Raw genomic sequence first — 21,873 nt, 5'->3', positions numbered from 1 at the left:
CATTTTCTTTTCACGAAGTTATTCAATATATCAACATATTAGTTTCCCAAATGGTAAATATTTCACTCATAAATAGCTAGCAAAATATCATGTCTGTGTTGATCTATGCATACAGACAAGAGAGCACTCTTTCATTATTTACAAATAAGATCTTATTCTATTCTAAAGGATTTCACAGGCCTCCCTTTCTTTATGCTTAATATCCTTATAGACAAACAAATTTTTTGATCACACAACATTTAAACACAATGACTCATTAATTATGAACCTTGATAATTTTTTTCTTTCAGGCAAAACGTGCAAATATATCAACAGTCATTTTACCAGAAGGCAACAAAAAAGACTATGACGACTTGCAAAGTTTCATAAAACAAAACTTAGAAGTGCATTTTGTTAGTAACTACGATAAGGTATACGAAATAGCACTGAATTATTCGGAAAACAATGCAGAGCAAGACAACAGCTCGTAGAATTATATATACTATTATTAGCTATTTACTTCCGATTTAATTCTATAAAACATTAAAATTGGGTATTTTACAATCTTTAATGTAAATCTCAAAACCTGCCTATAACCTTCACCGAGTATATTTAGTATCAGCTTTAGATAATACCCATGGAGAAGTATGTAATTAATCAAGAAAATAAGATTTGTAGGCAAAATAAACGGAAAAGAAACCCAGTGTTTCTAAATTATCGATCAGCCGAACGTTATATTTTCCAGATTTTTTCTAGATCCGGGAAACCAGTTTCCTTTTTCAAATGCCAAAAATTTTCAATTCTCTAAATAACAAGATGAATGCCCCTTGCAACACCCGGCGATGCGATAACGTTTTCATCGTTCAATGGGCTAGTCTTCCCCTTGTTCTTTCACTAGATCATTTTGCTTAAAGGAAAACAAAGGATTGAGTTGGGGCTACTCCATAGAAAATAAAAACTACAATGATTAAACAAGTGTGGATTATACACAGGTTTTTATGGTCCTCGTAATGATTTACAAGAATTACATCCTGCAGGTAGACTTTTCATCCATTAAGTAGATGGTATACAGTTAATCCGTACTTTATATATGTATAAATTTCATCTGTATTAGCGAATGCGAGAGAAAAATATGAGTCTGACGAGCGAGGTCTGACGTCATCCTTGAGTGATTCCTTCGCAACTTTTATGCCTTGGCTACTTTTGATATCTCATTTTATCAAAATTTCTTTCACTGGTATTTTCTAACAAATTTTAGATAGTTACAGCTACATCAAATTTATTCTTCCCCAACAATTTAACTTAAGGCAGTTCTTTGTCAACATGGATTCTTCTTCTATATTTTTTTTAGTATTGTCAATTTTTGCGTCCGTAATAAATTTCGTCGTTTTCTTTGCCATTTTAGCTAGCTTTTTCTTTAAAATATAATTAGTGCCTCTGATTTTCCATATGACCAAAAAGCAGTTGTTTGAAAACAGTAAAGATATTTTCTTTTGTCAACACGTATCGACGAAGGAGCTTTACTACCCAGAATGCTATTCGCCTTTCGTGTGATTAAAAACATGGCTTCGAAGAAAGTTGTTTTCGTCATAAGCGGCTCACGTGTTATAGTTATTCCAAGAAAATTTATATTTACTATGCGACAAGATGTTAGATAAATATATTGTAATGCTGAACAGTTAAAGGCCGAAGGTATGTCTATGTTGCTACTGTTATTTTATAAACGCCATATGATGTTAGGCCAGCTTCTGATCAATCCCTGTGGTGTTTTTAGCGCCGTCTTTTCTGTAAGTTATGTTCTAAAATTACATTGCATGCAATAACTAGAGAAAAAGAGAATTGGGATTATTTCATAGGATGTTGTTCGTGGGTGCTATGCCATGAAGTCACCAACCCAAGTTGCCACTCTCTAGAGAGTGGCAAATATTGATCGATGTGTCATATAGGGCTCTTGATTGCAATCTCTCAGATTTGTTTTTCAAAATTATTAAAACTCTTTTGAGTAAAAAACTCGTAAAGAGATTAATTTCTCAGGTTGAAAACAATAAAAAAGGAATTCTTTGAATTTAAAAATATTATTTACTTCAGAAGACACTTCCATTGGCATGTCACACTTTTATGCTCGGTGATGTTTTGTGTTTGTTCTTGTCTGTTGTTTGTGGCGTTTAGAATCATTTTGTTTTGCGTGTTATAGAGTGTTGAATAGACTTTAAGCAACAAGAAGGGCTATTTTCTAGTGGAAGTTTCTATCACTTTGTTATCTTAGGTTCTTAATCGATTTTTACCATTCTTCAAATCAGGTGTTGAGCCTTCACTTCCGCATTTGGCTGTTGGTGCCTTGATAAAAATCTATCAATAATCACATATAAAGCCCTAGACCAGAGATTCTTAATTATTTTAAATGCCGGGCCAGAAAAACATATAGAATTTCTTCGGGGGCCAGTTGGTTTTCAACTTTTACATACCTTGTGTAGGCTGCTCAAAATGAAACTCAGATCTTATTTTTACCAGGCTAAGTTAGTGTTAAAATAGACAGCCCTTTTATTTCGTGCCTGCCTATCTTATCTACCTTCGCATAAACCCAAAAAATAATTTTCACAAAGGTCTGTAACTTTATGTTTCTTGTACCAGGCTGAGTCAGGAAATCGTTCTATTCTATTTTTAGGCTAGAACGTTCATCGTCGTTAGTCTCTTGTTGGGTCGATTTGAAGTGCCTGAAGTCAGGTCAAGGGACTGCACAGCGTATTTTAAAGAAAGGCCAAAATCTTATGTTTGTGGATGTATTTAGTCAAGGCCACCACCATGGTTGGCGGCAAGAAAAATTTTAGGCTATATTAATCTAGGAATGGCCAGAAACAACACCTCAGTTAGATTTTAACGAGAGAAAATTCAAGGCATATTCTTGACTAGGTCCCATAGTTTCATCTGTAGATATGAAAAAGGAAACAAGGCATTTCCTATTTTGTTATTCCCTTTTGGACTAATAACTGTCCATGGAACGCATTTAAAATTTATTACAGAGAAAAAAAATATATCAGAGGGGACAAAGGAAAACCAAACATAAATTGAATTCAAAATTTTGAAAATGTTGGCAAAAAATATTTTTGAGGTAAAATGTTTTCGGCAGGCAGGATGACATTTTGCTGTGGGCCAGAGATGATCCGCAGTTATAGATATAACTTGATTGATTCAAGTAACAAGGCAGCTTATCCCCACCAGGGAGCTGATGCACCATCCTACCTTAGTTGCATAAAGTATTAGAGGGGAACAGAAACAAAACTTAAAGAGCCAAGTCTACCCTTAATGAAATCATAATAATCTGTTAATTGAATCCTGTTATGTGAATAAGCCCAAACCCCTATGAGGTAAAATTAAAGAGGATTTGAAGAAACAAACTTTACTTTAAACCAGAAGGGGAGAGAGGGACAGGAGAAGAGAACAGCCTGGCAAGAGCATACTAAAAAAACAAGAAGCCCTATCCAAAACACTTGCTTACACTCTCTGTAACAACTTTCACCCAAGAAAACCCAACTACAACTTCACCATTATTCCCAAAGGCATCAAAACAGCAAATTAAGGCTTAATAGCATAACTTTACACCTAAATTTGATTAATAAAATTGAAAGAAAATAAGAACCCTTAATGATTTCAAATTCTTTAACATCTCTCATCAAAAAAGCTCTGATAGAATTTCATTTGACCAGCATTTAATCTGCTCTGAAGGATTGCAGCTCAATGTAAGATGATTTCAAAAGTCACTATCTCATTTTTCTTTTGTAAGAAAAAAACACAACAATTTTCTAATTATACATACTTAAGTAAATGAAAATTTTATTTGGATATGAATGTAAAAGTGAATCAGCCTTTAAATGTAAAGGTTGATAACCATTACAAGAAATTATTGAGCAAATATTCCAAGACCCCAACAGAATGGTTAAAAGTTTTGATATAAGATTTTTAAACACAGCATTGAAACTAAAAAAAATCAATGCCAGTTTGTGAAAGACTATATACTTAAATTTTGATGATCTACATGATATATAAATTCATGTCTAAATTTGTTTTATGTAGAGTCATGGATATTTGCATCCTGCTTTGATTTCTGTGGTATTTTGTCTTGATGGGAAAACTTTGGAACCAAAAGCCAGGTAGTTAATTATGATATAGAATTTTGCCAAAAAATATAATTTAATGGATCTTTCAAATCTGATGTATCTTTCATCTAATGTAATCTTTCTTTCAAATCAAGTATTTTAAAAAGTATTTTAAAATGTGAAGCAAACTAAAAGAGCTACCAACAAATAAGGCTTTTTCCAGTGTATCATATGTTGTTTCCACCAAAGCTGAATATAATTTTCATTAAATAAATGCCATATTGATGATAGAAACAGTCCTCCTTGCACTCCTGCAAGCAATCAGATGCTTTGCAATTCACACTTACCATTCCTTGCTGTCTTCAAAAAGATTTTGCAATCTAAGGACATCAATATCATTTTTATATTTCTATATTGTTTTAAATCTTGCTTAATTAATGCTCTGAATTTAGTCACTGTTCCTAAAAGAATGTTAATATTCTGTTTGGAAAACCTCCTTTTCTTTTGTGCCACAAAGATTTCATAAATTCATCTTTTAACTGAATGTATTTTGCCAAAATGTTCTGTAATTTTCCTTTGTATACTTAGCCTTGAGAAGATTTTGCTCTTTAAAGCATAGCAAAGATGGAAACCAGATTATCTGTGATTAAATTAATCTTTTAATATCAGAGCCTATGTCAGCAGTGATTCGTTAGAGCATAATGGTCCAAGGAATTTTTCCAGCCGAAATGAGAATAATGACTTTATATTCACTCTTGTTGTAGTTATGTTTTTGTACAATTCAGAGGGCTTGGTCCTTAAATTTTTTTTAAGGGCAAGCCCCTGAATCCCCTCCCTTCATCAATCCCTTGCTGCCCATTGTTTTTAATTTTTTGCTTCATTCGTAATTCAAATGTTCCTCTGAATCAATGTTCATTAAATAGTTATAATTTTTGGCAGGATAAAAGTCCCTGACATCCCCAAACGAAACCACAAAGTTACCACTTTCTTCTACTGTTATATAATTTCAAATCAAGAGTAGACAGTTTTGAATTCCTCACAAACATTTTCCTTTTTTATAGATATTTAGGCCGAGATTGCCATTAATTTAATTTCAATAATAAAGATTCTTTTCCCATAAAATAATGTTATTAATATTTATGCATTGTCCCCCGGAATGAATGCATTACAAAACTTTCCTTCCGTCTGCAGATAATGTAGCAACTAATTCTTTACATCATTTTTGGGTGTAACCTTTAATAAAGGGCGTGTCTGTGTGGATTTCTTATTTTGGCTCCCTCACTTCTGGTCTGTTTCATAAGTAGCTTGATGTAGGACACAGCTGCATATTGTTTTGTGGATTTTAAGGCTATGACTAAAATATTGAAAGTTTAGGAAGAATTTAGGACAATATCCTCACTTGTTTAATTTATCCAAATTCTTGCAATCTAAGCCTGCAATGTGATGCCAATCAAAGTCTAATGTAAATCATTATATATTACTTTTAACTACTGTGACATTACCTTCACTGATGCTACTTTTGAAGATATCCTCTTAGCAACGATACTACCCTTCATTAGGAAAACCAATGTCAATTTTTTGGCAATTCAGTTTTGAAAACAAAATTTTGTTGCTTTTTTAGAACGTTGAAAAAATGTTAACAATGAAAAAGCCATCTATGATTTCGATACTTTGATTGAAACGACTTTTTAATTTCAGACTTTCTCGATAACGTTCTCCAGATCTCCTTTACTGATAAACAGTTTGGTTGGTTTTCTTCTGTTTTTTAGGTCTTGCTTTTAGCTCTGGACTCTGTTCTTTTGGACAAAATTCCAGAAACTTTCATTTTCTTAAACTTTATTGAAATATTTTTTCAACTACTCACAATGTTACTTTTTGGTCAAATCCTAGGGCTGACAAATTCCTCTTCAAAGCTCCATCAATATAGCCAGTTGATGCTTTGAACACCTAGAAATTGGATATGAATGGGATCTGGACTAAAACCTTCATAAGAACTTGTATGACTTTTGCAGGTATGTCGGTTCCCTTTCCTTCAAATTCCAAACTTACAAACTTAAATTGCATGGATCCTTGTGCTTTTATTCTGAAGTGCAGACCTTTAATTCTGAAGTGTCAACCTTATACTTTCTAAGGAAAATTTTTTTTTCAAATTACCATTATATTTCAAAATGTATTTTTTCCTTGAGAATTAAATTCTATTCATGACTTACTATACGTTACTTTTGATGAAAAGTTTCTCACTGTTGTTAGCTTTGTAAAAATAATTCTCTAAAAACCTTCTATATTTTTGTTTCCTTCCGCACGAATTTCTCTTTCTAACTTACTGCTGGTAGCTCTTTTGAAAAGCTTCTCTAAAAACCACTTTTATTTTTATTTCCTTGCGTATTAACTTTCGTTTATCACTTACTATAACTTACTCTGCTTTTGAGTTTCTCAAAAAGCCAACATGTCAATTTTTATTGCCTAGTTGCTGTAGAGAGCTTTGCGTTAGTGTTTCCCTAAAAGCCTTTGTTGTTTTTGTTTTATTGCCTGTCAATTTTATTGCTACGTTGCTGTAGGGAGGTTTCCGTTCGAGTTTCTCTAAAATCCTTCTTTCTCGTTATTTTACTGCCTGTCAATTTTTATTGCTATGTTCCTATATGGAGTTTTGCTTTGAAATTTCTCTAAAATCCTTCGTTCTCTTTATTTCATTGCCTGTCAATTTTATTGCTACGTTGCTGTAGGGAGCTTTCCGTTAGAGTTTCTCTAAAATCCTTCGTTCTCTTTATTTTACTGCCTGCCAATTTTTCAAGCTACGTTCCTGTACGGAGCTTTGCTTTAGAGTTTCTCTAAAATCCTTCGTTCTCTTTTTTTGACTGTATGTCAATTTTTATTACTTTGTTCCTGTAGGGAGCTTTTCTTTAAAGTTTCCCTAAGATCCTTCGTTGTTTTTATTTTAAGCCTGTAAATTATTATTGCTACGTTGCTGTAGGAAACTTTCTTTTCGAGGTTCTCTAAAGTCCTTCGTTGTTCTTTTATTGCCTGTCAATTTTATTGCTATGTTCCTATAAGGAGTTTTGCTTTGAAATTTCTCTAAAATCCTTCGTTCTCTTTATTTCATTGCCTGTCAATTTTTATTGTTACGTTCCTGTAGGGAGCTTTGCTTTGGAGTTTCTCTAAAATCCTTCTTTCTCTTTATTTTACTGCCTGTTAATTTTTATTGCTATGTTCCTAAAAGGAGCTTTCCTTTAGAGTTTCTCTAAAATCCTTCTATTTTACTGTATGTCAATTTTTATTGCTATGTTCCTGTAGGGAGCTTTGCTTTAGAATTCCCGTAAGACCCTTTTTTCTTTTTATTTTACTGCCTGCCAATTTTTCATGCTTCGTTGCTGTAGGGAGTTTTGCTTTAGAGTTTCTCTAAAATCCTTTTTTCTCTTTATTTTACTGCCTGCCAATTTTTTTGTTACGTTGCTGTAGGGAGCTTTGCTTTAGAGTTTCTCTAAAATCCTTCTTTCTCTTTATTTTACTGCCTGCCAATTTTTCATGCTTCGTTGCTGTAGGGAGTTTTGCTTTAGAGTTTCTCTAAAATCCTTTTTTCTCTTTATTTTACTGCCTGCCAATTTTTTTTGTTACGTTGCTGTAGGGAGCTTTGCTTTTGAGTTTCTCTAAAATCCTTCTTTCTCTTTATTTTACTGCCTGCCAATTTTTTATTCTTCGTTGCTGCAGGGAGTTTTCCTTTAGAGTTTCTCTATAATCCTTTTTTCTCTTTATTTTACTGCCTGTCAATTTTTTTTGTTACGTTGCTGTAGGGACCTTTGCTTTAGAGTTTCTCTAAAATCCTTCTTTCTCTTTATTTTACTGCCTGTTAATTTTTATTGCAATGTTCCTATAAGGAGCTTTCCTTTAGAGTTTCTATAAAATCCTTCGTTCTCTTTTTTTACTTTATGTCAATTTTTATTGCTATGTTCCTGTAGGGAGCTTTGCTTTAGAATTCCCCTAAGACCCTTCGTTCTCTTTATTTTACTGCCTGCCTTTTTTTCATGCTTCGTTGCTGTAGGGAGTTTTGCTTTAGAGTTTCTCTAAAATCCTTTTTTCTCTTTATTTTACTGCCTGCCAATTTTTTTTGTTACGTTGCTGTAGGGAGCTTTGCTTTAGAGTTTCTCTAAAATCCTTCTTTCTCTTTATTTTACTGCCTGCCAATTTTTCATTCTTCGTTGCTGCAGGGAGTTTTCCTTTAGAGTTTCTCTAAAATCCTTTTTTCTCTTTATTTTACTGCCTGTCAATTTTTTTTGTTACGTTGCTGTAGGGAGCTTTGCTTTAGAGTTTCTCTATAATCCTTCTCTCTCTTTATTTTACTGCCTGCCAATTTTTCATGCTTCGTTGCTGTAGGGAGTTTTGCTTTAGAGTTTCTCTAAAATCCTTTTTTCTCTTTATTTTACTGCCTGCCAATTTTTTTTGTTACGTTGCTGTAGGGAGCTTTGCTTTAGAGTTTCTCTAAAATCCTTCTTTCTCTTTTTTTTACTGGCTGTTAATTTTTATTGCAATGTTCGTATAATGAGCTTTCCTTTAGAGTTTCTCTAAAATCCTTTTTTTTTTACTGTATGTCAATTTTTATTGCTATGTTCCTGTAGGGAGCTTTGCTTTAGAATTCCTGTAAGACTCTTCGTTCTCTTTTTTTTACTGCCTGCCAATTTTTCATGCTTCGTTGCTGTAGGGAGTTTTGCTTTAGAGTTTCTCTAAAATCCTTTTTTCTCTTTATTTTACTGCCTGTCAATTTTTTTTGTTACGTTGCTGTAGGGAGCTTTGCTTTACAGTTTCTCTAAAATCCTTTTTTCTCTTTATTTTACTGCCTGTCAATTTTTCATGCTTCGTTGCTGTTAGAAGCTTTGCTTTAGAGTTTCTCTAAAATCCTTCTTTCTCTTTATTTTACTGCCTGTTAATTTTTATTGCAATGTTCCTATAAGGAGCTTTCCTTTAGAGTTTCTCTAAAATCCTTCTTTCTCTTTATTTTACTGTCTGCCAATTTTTCATGCTCTGTTGCTGTAGGGAGTTTTGCTTACGGGTTTCTCTAAAATCCTTTTTTCTCTTTATTTTACTGCCTGTCAATTTTTTTGTTACGTTGCTGTAGGGAGCTTTCCTTTAGAGTTTCTCTAAAATCCTTCTTTCTCTTTATTTTACTGCCTGTTAATTTTTTTTGCAATGTTCTTATTAGGAGCTTTCCTTTAGAATTTCTCTAAAATCCTTCGTTCTCTTTTTTTACTGTATGTCAATTTTTATTGCTATGTTCCTGTAGGGAGCTTTGCTTTAGAATTCCCGTAAGACCGTTCGTTCTCTTTATTTTACTGCTTGCCAATTTTTCATGCTTCGTTGCTGTAGGGAGTTTTGCTTTAGAGTTTCTCTAAAATCCTTTTTTCTCTTTTTTTACTGTATGTCAATTTTTCTTGCTATGTTCCTGTAGGGACCTTTGCTTTAGAATTCCCGTAGAACCCTTCGTTCTCTTTATTTTACTGCCTGTCAATTTATTTTGTTACGTTGCTGTAGGGAGCTTTGCTTTAGAGTTTCTCTAAAATCCTTCTTTCTCTTTATTTTACTGCCTGCCAATTTTTCATGCTTCGTTGCTGTAGGGAGTTTTGCTTTAGAGTTTCTCTAAAATCCTTTTTTCTCTTTATTTTACTGCCTGCCAATTTTTTTGTTACGTTGCTGTAGGGAGCTTTGCTTTAGAGTTTCTCTAAAATCCTTCTTTCTCTTTATTTTACTGCCTGCCAATTTTTCATGCTTCGTTGCTGTAGGGAGTTTTTCTTTAGAGTTTCTCTAAAATCCTTTTTTCTCTTTATTTTACTGCCTGTCAATTTTTTTTGTTACGTTGCTGTAGGGAGCTTTGCTTTAGAGTTTCTCTAAAATCCTTCTTTCTCTTTATTTTACTGCCTGTTATTTTTTATTGCAATGTTCCTATAAGGAGCTTTCCTTTAGAGTTTCTCTAAAATCCTTCTTTTTTTACTGTATGTCAATTTTTATTGCTATGTTCCTGTAGGGAGTTTTGCTTTAGAGTTTCTCTAAAATCCTTTTTTCTCTTTTTTTTTTGTCTGTCAATTTTTTTTGTTACGTTGCTGTAGGGAGCTTTGCTTTAGAGTTTCTCTAATATCTTTCGTTCTTATTATTTTCTTTCTTGCCAATTTTTACTGCAATGTTGCTGTAGGGAACTTTGCTTTAAAGTTTCCCTATGATCCTTTGTTCTTTTTATTTTAAGCCTGTAAATTTTTATTGCTACGTTGCTGTAGGAAGCTTTCTTTTAGAGGTTCTCTAAAATCCTTCGTTATTTTTTTATTGCCTGTCAATTTTATTGCTACGTGGCTGTAGGGTGCTTTTCTTTAGAGTTTCTCTAAAATCCTTCTTTCTCTTTTTTTTACTGCCTGTCAATTTTTGTTGCTATGTTCCTGTAGGGAGCTTTGCTTTAGAATTCCCCTAAGACCCTTCGTTCTCTTTATTTTACTGCCTGCCATTTTTTTATGCTTCGTTGCTGTAGGGAGTTTTGCTTTAGAGTTTCTCTAAAATCCTTTTTTCTCTTTATTTTACTGCCTGCCAATTTTTTTGTTACGTTGCTGTAGGGAGCTTTGCTTTAGAATTTCTCTAAGACCCTTCGTTCTCTTTATTTTACTGCCTGACAATTTTTCATGCTACGTTGCTGTAGGGAGCTTTGCTTTAGAGTTTCTCTAAAATCCTTCGTTCTCTTTATTTTACTGCCTGCCAATTTTTCATGCTTCGTTGCTGTACGGAGCTTTGCTTTAGAGTTTCTCTAAAATCTTTTGTTTTCTCTTTTTAACTGTCGGTAAATTTTTATTGCTACGTTGCTGTAAGGAGCTTTGCTTTAGAGTTTCTCTAAAATCCTTCGTTCTATTTTTTTTACTGTATGTCAATTTTTGTTGTTATGTTCCTGTAGGGAGCTTTGCTTTAGAATTTCCCTAAGACCTTTCGTTCTCTTTATTTTACTGCCTGCCAATTTTTCATGCTACGTTGCTGTAGGGAGTTTTGCTTTAGAGTTTCTCTAAAATCCTTTTTTCTCTTTATTATACTGCCTGCCAATTTTTTTTGTTACGTTGCTGTAGGGAGCTTTGCTTTAGAGTTTCTCTAAAATCCTTCTTTCTCTTTATTTTACTGCCTGCCAATTTTTCATGCTTCGTTGCTGTAGGGAGTTTTGCTTTAGAGCTTCTCTAAAATCCTTTTTTCTCTTTATTTTACTGCCTGCCAATTTTTCGTTCTACATTCCTGTACGGAGCTTTGCTTTAGAGTTTCTCTAAAATCCTTCGTTCTCTTTTTTTTACAGTATGTCAATTTTTATTGCTATGTTCCTGTAGGGAGCTTTGCTTTAAATTTTCCCTAAGATCCTTCGTTGTTTTTATTTTACTGCCTGCCAATTTTTCATGCTTCGTTGCTGTACGGAGCTTTGCTTTAGAGTTTCTCTAAAATCTTTTGTTTTCTCTTTTTAACTGTCGGTGAATTTTTATTGCTACGTTGCTGTAAGGAGCTTTGCTTTAGAATTTCTCTAAAATCCTTCGTTCTCTTTTTTTTACTGCCTGTTAATTTTTATTGCTATGTTCCTATAAGGAGCTTTCCTTTAGAGTTTCTCTAAAATCCTTCGTTCTCTTTATTTTACTGCCTGCCAATTTTTCGTTCTACATTCCTGTACGGAGCTTTGCTTTAGAGTTTCTCTAAAATCCTTCGTTCTCTTTTTTTTACAGTATGTCAATTTTTATTGCTATGTTCCTGTAGGGAGCTTTGCTTTAAAGTTTCCCTAAGATCCTTCGTTGTTTTTATTTTAAGCCTGTAAATTATTATTGCTACGTTGCTGTAGGAAGTTTTCTTTTAGAGGTTCTCTAAAATCCTTCGTTGTTCTTTTATTGCCTGTCAATTTTATTGCTACGTTCCTGTAGGGAGCTTTACGTTAGAGTTTCTCAAAAATCCTTCGTTCTTTTTTTTTACTGCCTGTCAATTTTTATTGCTATGTTCCTGTAGGGAGCTTTGCTTTAGAATTTCTCTAAGACCCTTCGTTCTCTTTATTTTACTGCCTGACAATTTTTCATGCTACGTTGCTGTAGGGAGCTTTTCTTTAGAGTTTCTCTAAAATCCTTCTTTCTCTTTTTTTTACTGCCTGTCAATTTTTGTTGCTATGTTCCTGTAGGGAGCTTTGCTTTAGAATTCCCCTAAGACCCTTCGTTCTCTTTATTTTACTGCCTGCCATTTTTTTATGCTTCGTTGCTGTAGGGAGTTTTGCTTTAGAGTTTCTCTAAAATCCTTTTTTCTCTTTATTTTACTGCCTGCCAATTTTTTTGTTACGTTGCTGTAGGGAGCTTTGCTTTAGAATTTCTCTAAGACCCTTCGTTCTCTTTATTTTACTGCCTGACAATTTTTCATGCTACGTTGCTGTAGGGAGCTTTGCTTTAGAGTTTCTCTAAAATCCTTCGTTCTCTTTATTTTACTGCCTGCCAATTTTTCATGCTTCGTTGCTGTACGGAGCTTTGCTTTAGAGTTTCTCTAAAATCTTTTGTTTTCTCTTTTTAACTGTCGGTAAATTTTTATTGCTACGTTGCTGTAAGGAGCTTTGCTTTAGAATTTCTCTAAAATCCTTCGTTCTTTTTATTTTACTGCCTGCAAATTTTTCATGCTTCGTTGCTGTAGGGAGTTTTGCTTTAGAGTTTCTCTAAAATCCTTTTTTCTCTTTATTTTACTGCTTGTCAATTTTTTTTGTTACGTTGCTGTAGGGAGCTTTGCTTTAGAGTTTCTCTAAAATCCTTCTTTCTCTTTATTTTACTGCCTGTTAATTTTTATTGCAATGTTCCTATAAGGAGCTTTGCTTTAGAGTTTCTCTAAAATCCTTCTTTCTCTTTATTTTACTGCCTGTTAATTTTTATTGCTATGTTCCTATAAGGAGCTTTCCTTTAGAGTTTCTCTAAAATCCCTCTTTCTCTTTATTTTACTGCTTGCCAATTTTTCATGCTACGTTCCTGTAGGGAGCTTTGCTTTAGAGTTTCTCTAAAATCCTTCTTTCTCGTTATTTTACTGCCGGTCAATTTTTATTGCTACGTTCCTGTAGGAAGCTTTGCTTTAGAATTTCTCTAAAATCCCTCTTTCTCTTCATTTTACTCCCTGTCAATTCTTATTGCTACGTTCCTGTAGGAAGCTTTGCTTTAGATCTTCTCTAAAATCCCTCTTTCTCTTCATTTTACTCCCTGTCAATTCTTATTGCTACGTTCCTGTAGGGAGCTTTGCTTTAGAGTTCGTCTAAAATCCTTCTTTCTCGTTATTTTACTGCCGGTCAATTTTTATTACTATATTCCTATAAGGAGTTTTGCTTTAAAATTTCTCTAAAATCCTTCGTTCTCTTTATTTTACTGCCTGTCAATTTTTTTTGCTATGTTCCTATAAGGAGCTTTCCTTTAGAGTTTCTCTAAAATCCTTCGTTCTCCTTATTTTACTGTCTGCCAATTTTTCATGCTACGTTCCTGTAGGGAGCTTTACGTTAGAGTTTCTCAAAAATCCTTCGTTCTCTTTATTTTCCTGCCTGTCAATTTTTATTGCTACGTTGCTGTAGGGAGCTTTGCTTTAGAGTTTCTCTAAAATCCTTCTTTCTCTTTATTTTATTGCCTGTTAACTTTTATTGCAATGTTCCTCTAAGGAGCTTTCCTTTAGAGTTTCTCTAAAATCCCTCTTTCTTTTTTTTTTACTGCCTGTTGATTTTTATTACTATATTCCTATAAGGAATTTTGCTTTAAAATTTCTCTAAAATCCCTCTTTCTCTTTATTTTACTGCCTGTCAATTTTTGTTGCTACGTTGCTGTAGGATGCTTTGCTTTAGAGTTTCTCTAAAATCCTTCTTTCTCGTTATTTTACTGCCGGTCAACTTTTATTACTATATTCCTATAAGGAGTTTTGCTTTAAAATTTCTCTAAAATCCTTCGTTCTCTTTATTTTACTGCCTGTCAATTTTTAGTGTTATGTTCCTGTAGGGAGCTTTGTTTTAAAGTTTCTCTAAAATCTATCGTTCTCTTTTTTTTACTGTATGTCAATTTTAATTGCTATGTTCCTGTAGGGAGCTTTGCTTTAGAATTTCTCTAAAATCCCTCTTTCTCTTCATTTTACTCCCTGTCAATTCTTATTGCTACGTTCCTGTAGGGAGCTTTGCTTTACAGTTCCTCTAAAATCCCTCTTTCTCTTTATTTTACTGCTTGGCAATTTTTCATGCTACGTTCCTGTAGGGAGCTTTGCTTTAGAGTTTCTCTAAAATCCTTCTTTCTCGTTATTTTACTGCCGGTCAATTTTTATTACTATATTCCTTAGGGAGTTTTGCTTTAAAATTTCTCTTAAATCCTTCGTTCTCTTTATTTTACTGCCTGTTAATTTTTTTTGCTATGTTCCTATAAGGAGCTTTCCTTTAGAGTTTCTCTAAAATCCTTCTTTCTCTTTATTTTACTGCCTGTTAATTTTTTTTGCTATTTTCCTATAAGGAGCTTTCTTTTAGAGTTTCTCTAAAATCCTTCGTTCTTCTTATTTTACTGTCTGCCAATTTTTCATGCTACGTTCCTGTAGGGAGCTTTGCTTTAGAGTTTCTCTAAAATCCTTCGTTCTCTTTATTTTATTGCCTGTCAATTTTTATTGCTACGTTGCTGTAGGGAGCTTTGCTTTAGAGTTTCTCTAAAATCCTTCGTTCTCTTTATTTTACTGTCTGCCAATTTTTCATGCTATGTCCTGTAGGGAGCTTTCTTTTAGAGTTTCTCTAAAATCCTTCGTTCTCTTTATTTTACTGCTTGGCAATTTTTCATGCTACGTTCCTGTAGGGAGCTTTGCTTTAGAGTTTCTCTAAAATCCTTCGTTCTCTTTATTTTACTGCCTGCCAATTTTTCATGCTACGTTCCCGTGGGGAGCTTTGCTTTAGAGTTTCTCTAAAATCCTTCGTTCTCTTTTTTTACTGTATGTCAATTTTTATTGATATTTTCCTGTAGGGAGCTTTGCTTTAGAATTCCCCTAAGACCCTTCGTTCTCTTTATTTTACTGCCTGCCAATTTTTCATGCTACGTTCCTGTAGGGAGCTTTGCTTTAGAGTTTCTCTAAAATCCTTCGTTCTCTTTATTTTATTGCCTGTCAATTTTTATTGCTACGTTCCTGTAGGGAGCTTTGCTTTAGAGTTTCTCTAAAAATCCTTCGTTCTCTTTATTTTATTGCCTGTCAATTTTTATTGCTACGTTCCTGTAGGGAGCTTTGCTTTAGAGTTTCTCTAAAATCCTTCGTTCTCTTTATTTTACTGCCTGCCAATTTTTCATGCTACGTTCCCGTGGGGAGCTTTGCTTTAGAGTTTCTCTAAAATCCTTCGTTCTCTTTATTTTACTGCCTGCCAATTTTTCATGCTACGTTCCCGTGGGGAGCTTTGCTTTAGAGTTTCTCTAAAATCCTTCGTTCTCTTTATTTTATTGCCTGTCAATTTTTATTGCTACGTTCCTGTAGGGAGCTTTGCTTTAGAGTTTCTCTAAAAATCCTTCGTTCTCTTTATTTTATTGCCTGTCAATTTTTATTGCTACGTTCCTGTAGGGAGCTTTGCTTTAGAGTTTCTCTAAAATCCTTCGTTCTCTTTATTTTACTGCCTGTCAATTTTTATTGCTATGTTCCTGTAGGGAGCTTTGCTTTAGAGTTTCTCTAAAATCCTTCGTTCTCTTTTTTTGACTGTTTGTCAATTTTTATTGCTATGTTCCTGTAGGGAGCTTTGCTTTAGAGTTTCTCTAAAATCCTTCGTTCTCTTTATTTTATTGCCTGTCAATTTTTATTGCTATGTTCCTGTAGGGAGCTTTGCTTTAGAGTTTCTCTAAAATCCTTCGTTCTCTTTATTTTACTGCCTGCCAATTTTTCATGCTACGTTCCTGTAGGGAGCTTTGCTTTAGAGTTTCTCTAAAATCCTTCGTTCTCTTTATTTTATTGCCTGTCAATTTTTATTGCTACGTTCCTGTAGGGAGCTTTGCTTTAGAGTTTCTCTAAAATCCTTCGTTCTCTTTATTTTATTGCCTGTCAATTTTTCATGCTACGTTCCTGTAGGGAGCTTTGCTTTAGAGTTTCTCAAAAATCCTTCGTTCTCTTTATTTTATTGCCTGTCAATTTTTATTGCTACGTTGCTGTAGGTAGCTTTGCTTTAGAGTTTCTCTAAAATCCTTCGTTCTCTTTATTTTATTGCCTGTCAATTTTTCATGCTACGTTCCTGTAGGGAGCTTTGCTTTAGAGTTTCTCTAAAATCCTTCGTTCTCTTTATTTTATTGCCTGTCAATTTTTATTGCTACGTTCCTGTAGGGAGCTTTGCTTTAGAGTTTCTCTAAAATCCTTCGTTCTCTTTATTTTATTGCCTGTCAATTTTTCATGCTACGTTCCTGTAGGGAGCTTTGCTTTAGAGTTTCTCAAAAATCCTTCGTTCTCTTTATTTTCCTGCCTGTCAATTTTTATTGCTACGTTGCTGTAGGGAGCTTTGCTTTAGAGTTTCTCAAAAATCCTTCGTTCTCTTTATTTTACTGCCTGTCAATTTTTATTGCTACGTTGCTGTAGGAAGCTTTGCTTTAGAGTTTCTCAAAAATCCTTCGTTCTCTTTATTTTCCTGCCTGTCAATTTTTATTGCTACGTTGCTGTAGGGAGCTTTGCTTTAGAGTTTCTCTAAAATCCTTCTTTCTCTTTATTTTATTGCCTTTTAACTTTTATTGCAATGTTCCTATAAGGAGCTTTCCTTTAGAGTTTCTCTAAAATCCCTCTTTCTCTTTTTTTTACTGCCTGTTAATTTTTGTTGCTACGTTGCTGTAGGATGCTTTGCTTTAGAGTTTCTCTAAAATCCTTCTTTCTCGTTATTTTACTGCCGGTCAACTTTTATTACTATATTCCTATAAGGAGTTTTGCTTTAAAATTTCTCTAAAATCCTTTTTTCTCTTTATTTTACTGCCTGTCAATTTTAATTGCTATGTTCCTGTAGGGAGCTTTGCTTAAGAATTTCTCTAAAATCCCTCTTTCTCTTCATTTTACTCCCTGTCAATTCTTATTGCTACGTTCCTGTAGGGATCTTTGCTTTAGAGTTCCTCTAAAATCCTTCTTTCTCGTTATTTTACTGCCGGTCAATTTTTATTACTATATTCCTTAGGGAGTTTTGCTTTGGAGTTTCTCTAAAATCCTTCTTTCTCTTTATTTTATTGCCTGTTAATTTTTTTTGCTATGTTCCTATAAGGAGCTTTCCTTTAGGGTTTCTCTAAAATCCTTCGTTCTCCTTATTTTACTGTCTGCCAATTTTTCATGCTACGTTCCTGTAGGGACCTTTGTTTTAAAGTTTTTCTAAAATCTTTCGTTCTCTTTTTTTACTGTATGTCAATTTTAATTGCTATGTTCCTGTAGGGAGCTTTGCTTTAGAATTTCCTTAAGACCCTTCGTTCTCTTTATTTTACTGCCTGCCAATTTTTCATGCTACGTTGCTGTAGGGAGCTTTGCTTTAGAGTTTCTCTAAAATCCTTTTTTCTCTTTATTTAACTGCCTTTCAATTTTTCATTCTACTATGCTGTAGGGAGCTTTGCTCTAGAGTTTCTCTAAAATCCTTCTTTTTCTTTTTTTAACTGTCTGTAAATTTTTATTGCTACGTTGCAATAGGAAGATTTGCTTCAGAGTTTCTCTAAATTCTTTCTCTTTAGCATCTCTTCAGCAGCCTTGATACCCTCAGATGACAAAAATGTAATAGGCAGTTGACTAAAAATATATTTTTGCAGGGTATTAATCCAAAGATTTCATGATTTCATTCAATTTTTATGCTGATGTCAACCTTCAGTTTAAAATATTTTTGTATTGCACATTGACAGTTTCTTTTACCTTTAGTAAATTATGCTGTATTTTTTATTACAAATTTTTTACAGTTTATTATTATCATCGTTTTTTATAAGGAGATAAATTTGCACTTTGGCAGTATCCAGGACGGCGTGCAATCTCCTTAAACCCCCAAAAGGATGAAATTTCCGCCTTTCTCTGTTCACGTAAAAAATAACCAAAACCATTGGTACCAAATGGATGTAGGAAATGCATGTATTTTTGTCATCATAATATAGCCTTTCTGGGTGGGTTATTAAACGTTCCTAGAAATTTTCCATTTTCTCAAGCCTGCGAGTTGCTTTTTTTTCGGCGAATAGCCCTTCCCTCTTCCATGTCCCCTTTTGTGTAATAGGAAAAGCACCCCTTAACGTGATATGTTTATCTTGAAACTCCAAATATTTATGTAATCCATTTCACTGAGGCTGCTCCCTGCTGACCACCTTCAAACAAAGGTGTATCCACAGAATAATGGGGTCGGGAGATTGCGCGAGAACGCTACAAAATTGATGCCTCTGAGGGATACAACAGATACAACTTGAATCCCGCACAACCAAATAGCCAATCACGCGCCAATACTCCTTTTAGGTCATTTTCGATCCACCAAAGTGCTCAATTCCTGACACAGTTTTCAAATGCTACATCAAAACTGATGCATCAAATAAACCTTTCATCGCAAAAAGACCATTGAGATATCAATAGAAAAACTTCCAAATGACTTCTAAGCTTTTTATTGAAATTGCCAATTTTGATCGCGAAAAGCTTTTACTAAGGTTTTCGAACTTAGTTTTGCTTAAGACACAAAAAGCAAGCAGTCTCTGCAAGCCCCGCTGTTTAAAACAAACCATGGTCTTCATAACATCAAATTCAGAACAAAAAATGCTTGAAATTTGTTCTAAAGCGCTTCGAATATTCAATGGAAGAACTTTGTGCTTGGAGGGGCGCCTTTGAAGGGGACTCAGCCGCCTTGAACCTAGGTTTCGTAAAAGGACTTCCTTCTTTTGAAGCAATGGAATGCTGTAAGGGGCAAGCACCTCAAAAAAACCAACAACACAGTCACCCTTTAGAACCATGTACGACGGCACCTTTCTGTGTAGCTTTTAATTTTAAGAAATAAGACATTTCAGCTAAAAGTTATATTTTCATTAAATTTTCTAGGAGAAATGTTCGCTGTCGCAGACACCCAGTGGACACCGCAATAAAAGATGATGTCGATGCATCAGTAGCAAAGAGGCAAACGCACATGAAGGAAAGGTTTACCACATGAACCAAGTCTCTATACAGAAATCCAATACAGACACTTTCCTTGTTTGTAATCGTTTAAAGATTTTGCAGCCACAAGAACGTTGCAGAAAATTCTATTCCGTATGGCATGTAAACTTGATTTCTCACGCTCGGCCTTGTAACATCTCTTTATAACTTGTCCAGTCGCCTTTAGCTCCCGAATGGAATGCCCCCCTCGCCCTTAATGTGCCGCTTATGTACCGCCTAACTACCGAAATTGTTCGGCCTAACTGCCCAAAATTAAGTAGGGTAACTCTGAACGGAAAGCTGCAATTTGGAGCCATCTATTGTCGGGAAATGTACAAAGAAGTCTCTAAGTTAACCATAAACACACCCTCTTCGATCGCGTGGAACATAGGTCGATGCAATATCCAGGGCAATCGCAAGGCAAGCCTTGATGAGGGGGGAGGTGTGGACGAAAATTTACCTGATTATTAAACAATTACCTGAAATTCTTAACATGCTGAAGCAAACCTCTGCAATACTTTTTGTCAATCTAACGGTGTGGCATATAATTCGCAATTTTCAATTTTATATGATTATAACAGACTTTTATAATAGTTTTGTCAAATCTGTATATCGGGACGGGCAAGGATATACCTACCCGAGCCCGCACCATGGTTGCCGCCGAGGGACTAGAAATTTTTCGAATTTTGATGCTTCCTGTTCCCTGGAAAATAATTTTTTTTTACCAAATTTTACTAAAGCAATCCTCTTAATCCTATTAAAAATTATTTTATTTTTACAAACAAATTGAGCAGCAGATAAAAACAACTGGCAAAATTTCCCCGTGGTTTGAAAAATTCCATGTTGTCAGTTACTTCTGAAGCCAGGTAACAAGCAGCACTGGTTGTCAATTTAGATCGCTCTTTCCAACCTAGCATGCCTTTTGAATGTTACAAAAAAACCTGGAGCTCATTATGAATTGCAGTTGACGCTTCTACCGAGGAACTTTAGGGGAAATGGACACATGGCACAATTTTACCTAAAGAGGGCCTGGACTATTAGATTTTGTGTCAACAAGAAATCTTCAAATCATTAGTTTGTTTACCTTCTTTCATATCAAGGAATATCATATTTAATCAAAGGAGCAACTACCTTTTCTTGATTCTTTATTGATCTTAAGCATGACGGTCTCTGAAATTCCTATAGCGTTGCTTCCACTGGGCGGACTTTACCTGACATTTCCTATCCAGATGCTATTGAGGAGGTGTGACACCCCCCAGTCGCGACACCCCTGGTAATATTGAAACCCTTTCCTACTTACAACCCTGCATCCTTAGTAAATGTATATTCTGAAGCTACTTAACATCCTTATTGCCCTCTCAAACTCTCCTTTTTAAACAGTGAATGACAAGTGTCGTCTAACTACAGCGAAAAGATGCCCATCTCCATCGGGAGCATTCCCCATCATTGATACATTGTTTATGTTCTCCTTTTAGGTTCGGCCTTGTCGATTGCCACCCTCAACAAATTAAGAGAGTATTTTGAGATGAAGCTTTAGAAATTGTCTATTGAATTTCTTTTGTTTGAAGTGAGAATCTTTTGAATTGTTGGTTTTTAGGAAAGATAATTTTTACTCGCTCATCCAAAAGGTTAAAGTAAACGTCCTTTTGTGGAATGGTAGCATGGATTGAGATAAATATTGCTTATTTTCTGTGTATTTTTCCTGTTTTGCGTTTAAAAGATATTTGATATTCCAGCCGGCCCGGCCCTCACCTCTTAGTGTTTTCACAAAGAGAGGCTTTTGTCTGAAATTGAATGGCCAGTGTTTCAGCTAGAAGTTGCATTATTGGCGAAACCATATACAGTATCAAATTTTAGTTTCCACCATTGGGTGCGGGAGGTTGCGGCCGTCCTTATGGTATTTCGTTTTGACGAATAGGACCGATTTAAGCAAAGTTATTCGACTTTTTCTTGGCTGAGAGCAAGGGGGATTCAGGTTTACATAAAGGCGTTCAGAAAAAACAATAGGCTTGTGATTCCCCGAGTTTCTGAAGACTTGGGTTTTTAGCAATTTACACAAAAAGTATCACAGTTACATGTTTTTGAGTGCATTCATGAGATGGGCCGATCGATGCTCGATTTTTTGAGCTATTTTCCGTAATTTTAGGACCTGTTTATGCTGAGTTATTGAGGATTTAGTGATTAAAACACGCAAAAAACGGTTTTTTGCAGTTTAAAAATCGAAAACAGCCGATAAAAATTCTGCAAGGCGTTCACAATATCACTGATTTTTTGCTCGATTTTTTGAGCTATTGCTTGTCTTGTTTGAAGCTTGCGTTACTGAATTAAATCGATTTTTCCGAAAAGTGCACTTTTCAAATTTTCTCAAATTTGCATCGCAGCGACCGATCAAGCTCAAACCGGTAACTGCGGCGGCGGTCAAAACTTTTTCTTGAAAAACGGTGTTTAATTGGAATTTAAAAACAGGAAAAGTCTGTGAACAGGTAAAAGAGGTTCCTGGATTCGATTTAAATGCATTCAAAGTTGCATTTCATGATTTTTAAAGTTTTGATACATTTGCCCCAATTAAGCACCGTTTTTCGTTTCCTTTTGTCGAATGGGACCGATTTTTGCAAAGTTATTTGACTTTTTCTTGGCTGAGAGCAAGGGGGCTTCAGGTTTACATAAAGGCGTTCAGAAAAATCAAAAGGCTTGCGATTCCCCGAGTTTC

General features: G+C 34.6%; 1 protein-coding gene across 6 annotated transcripts in view; it reads left to right on the top strand.

The window, feature by feature from the left end:
* Positions 1-20,710, top strand: part of LOC135687879 (uncharacterized) — a 79,032-nt gene extending 58,322 nt beyond the window's left edge. For 4 of the 6 annotated variants that reach the window (XR_016144998.1, XR_016144996.1, XM_089114321.1 and 1 more), the window contains 4 exons: positions 291-1,671; positions 4,051-4,127; positions 5,964-6,085; positions 19,071-20,710. Coding sequence is in view for 3 of the 6 variants with exons in the window: in XM_089114321.1 (XP_088970447.1) it covers positions 291-470 (180 nt within the window). In the remaining 3 variants the exon portion in view is untranslated. Of the gene's footprint in view, positions 1-290; positions 1,672-4,050; positions 4,128-5,963; positions 6,087-19,070 lie in introns of those variants that run through there. The other 2 variants (XR_016144997.1, XM_089114320.1) reach the window with 2 other exon arrangements.
* The last annotated feature ends 1,163 nt before the right edge of the window (positions 20,711-21,873 follow it).

Source organism: Rhopilema esculentum, chromosome 20 (genome assembly GCF_057945365.1).
Source record: "Rhopilema esculentum isolate cy_ngs chromosome 20, ASM5794536v1, whole genome shotgun sequence".
Lineage (NCBI taxonomy): Eukaryota > Metazoa > Cnidaria > Scyphozoa > Rhizostomeae > Rhizostomatidae > Rhopilema > Rhopilema esculentum.
Note: the sequence above shows the minus strand (reverse complement) of the source record. Positions and strands in the feature narration are given on the sequence as shown.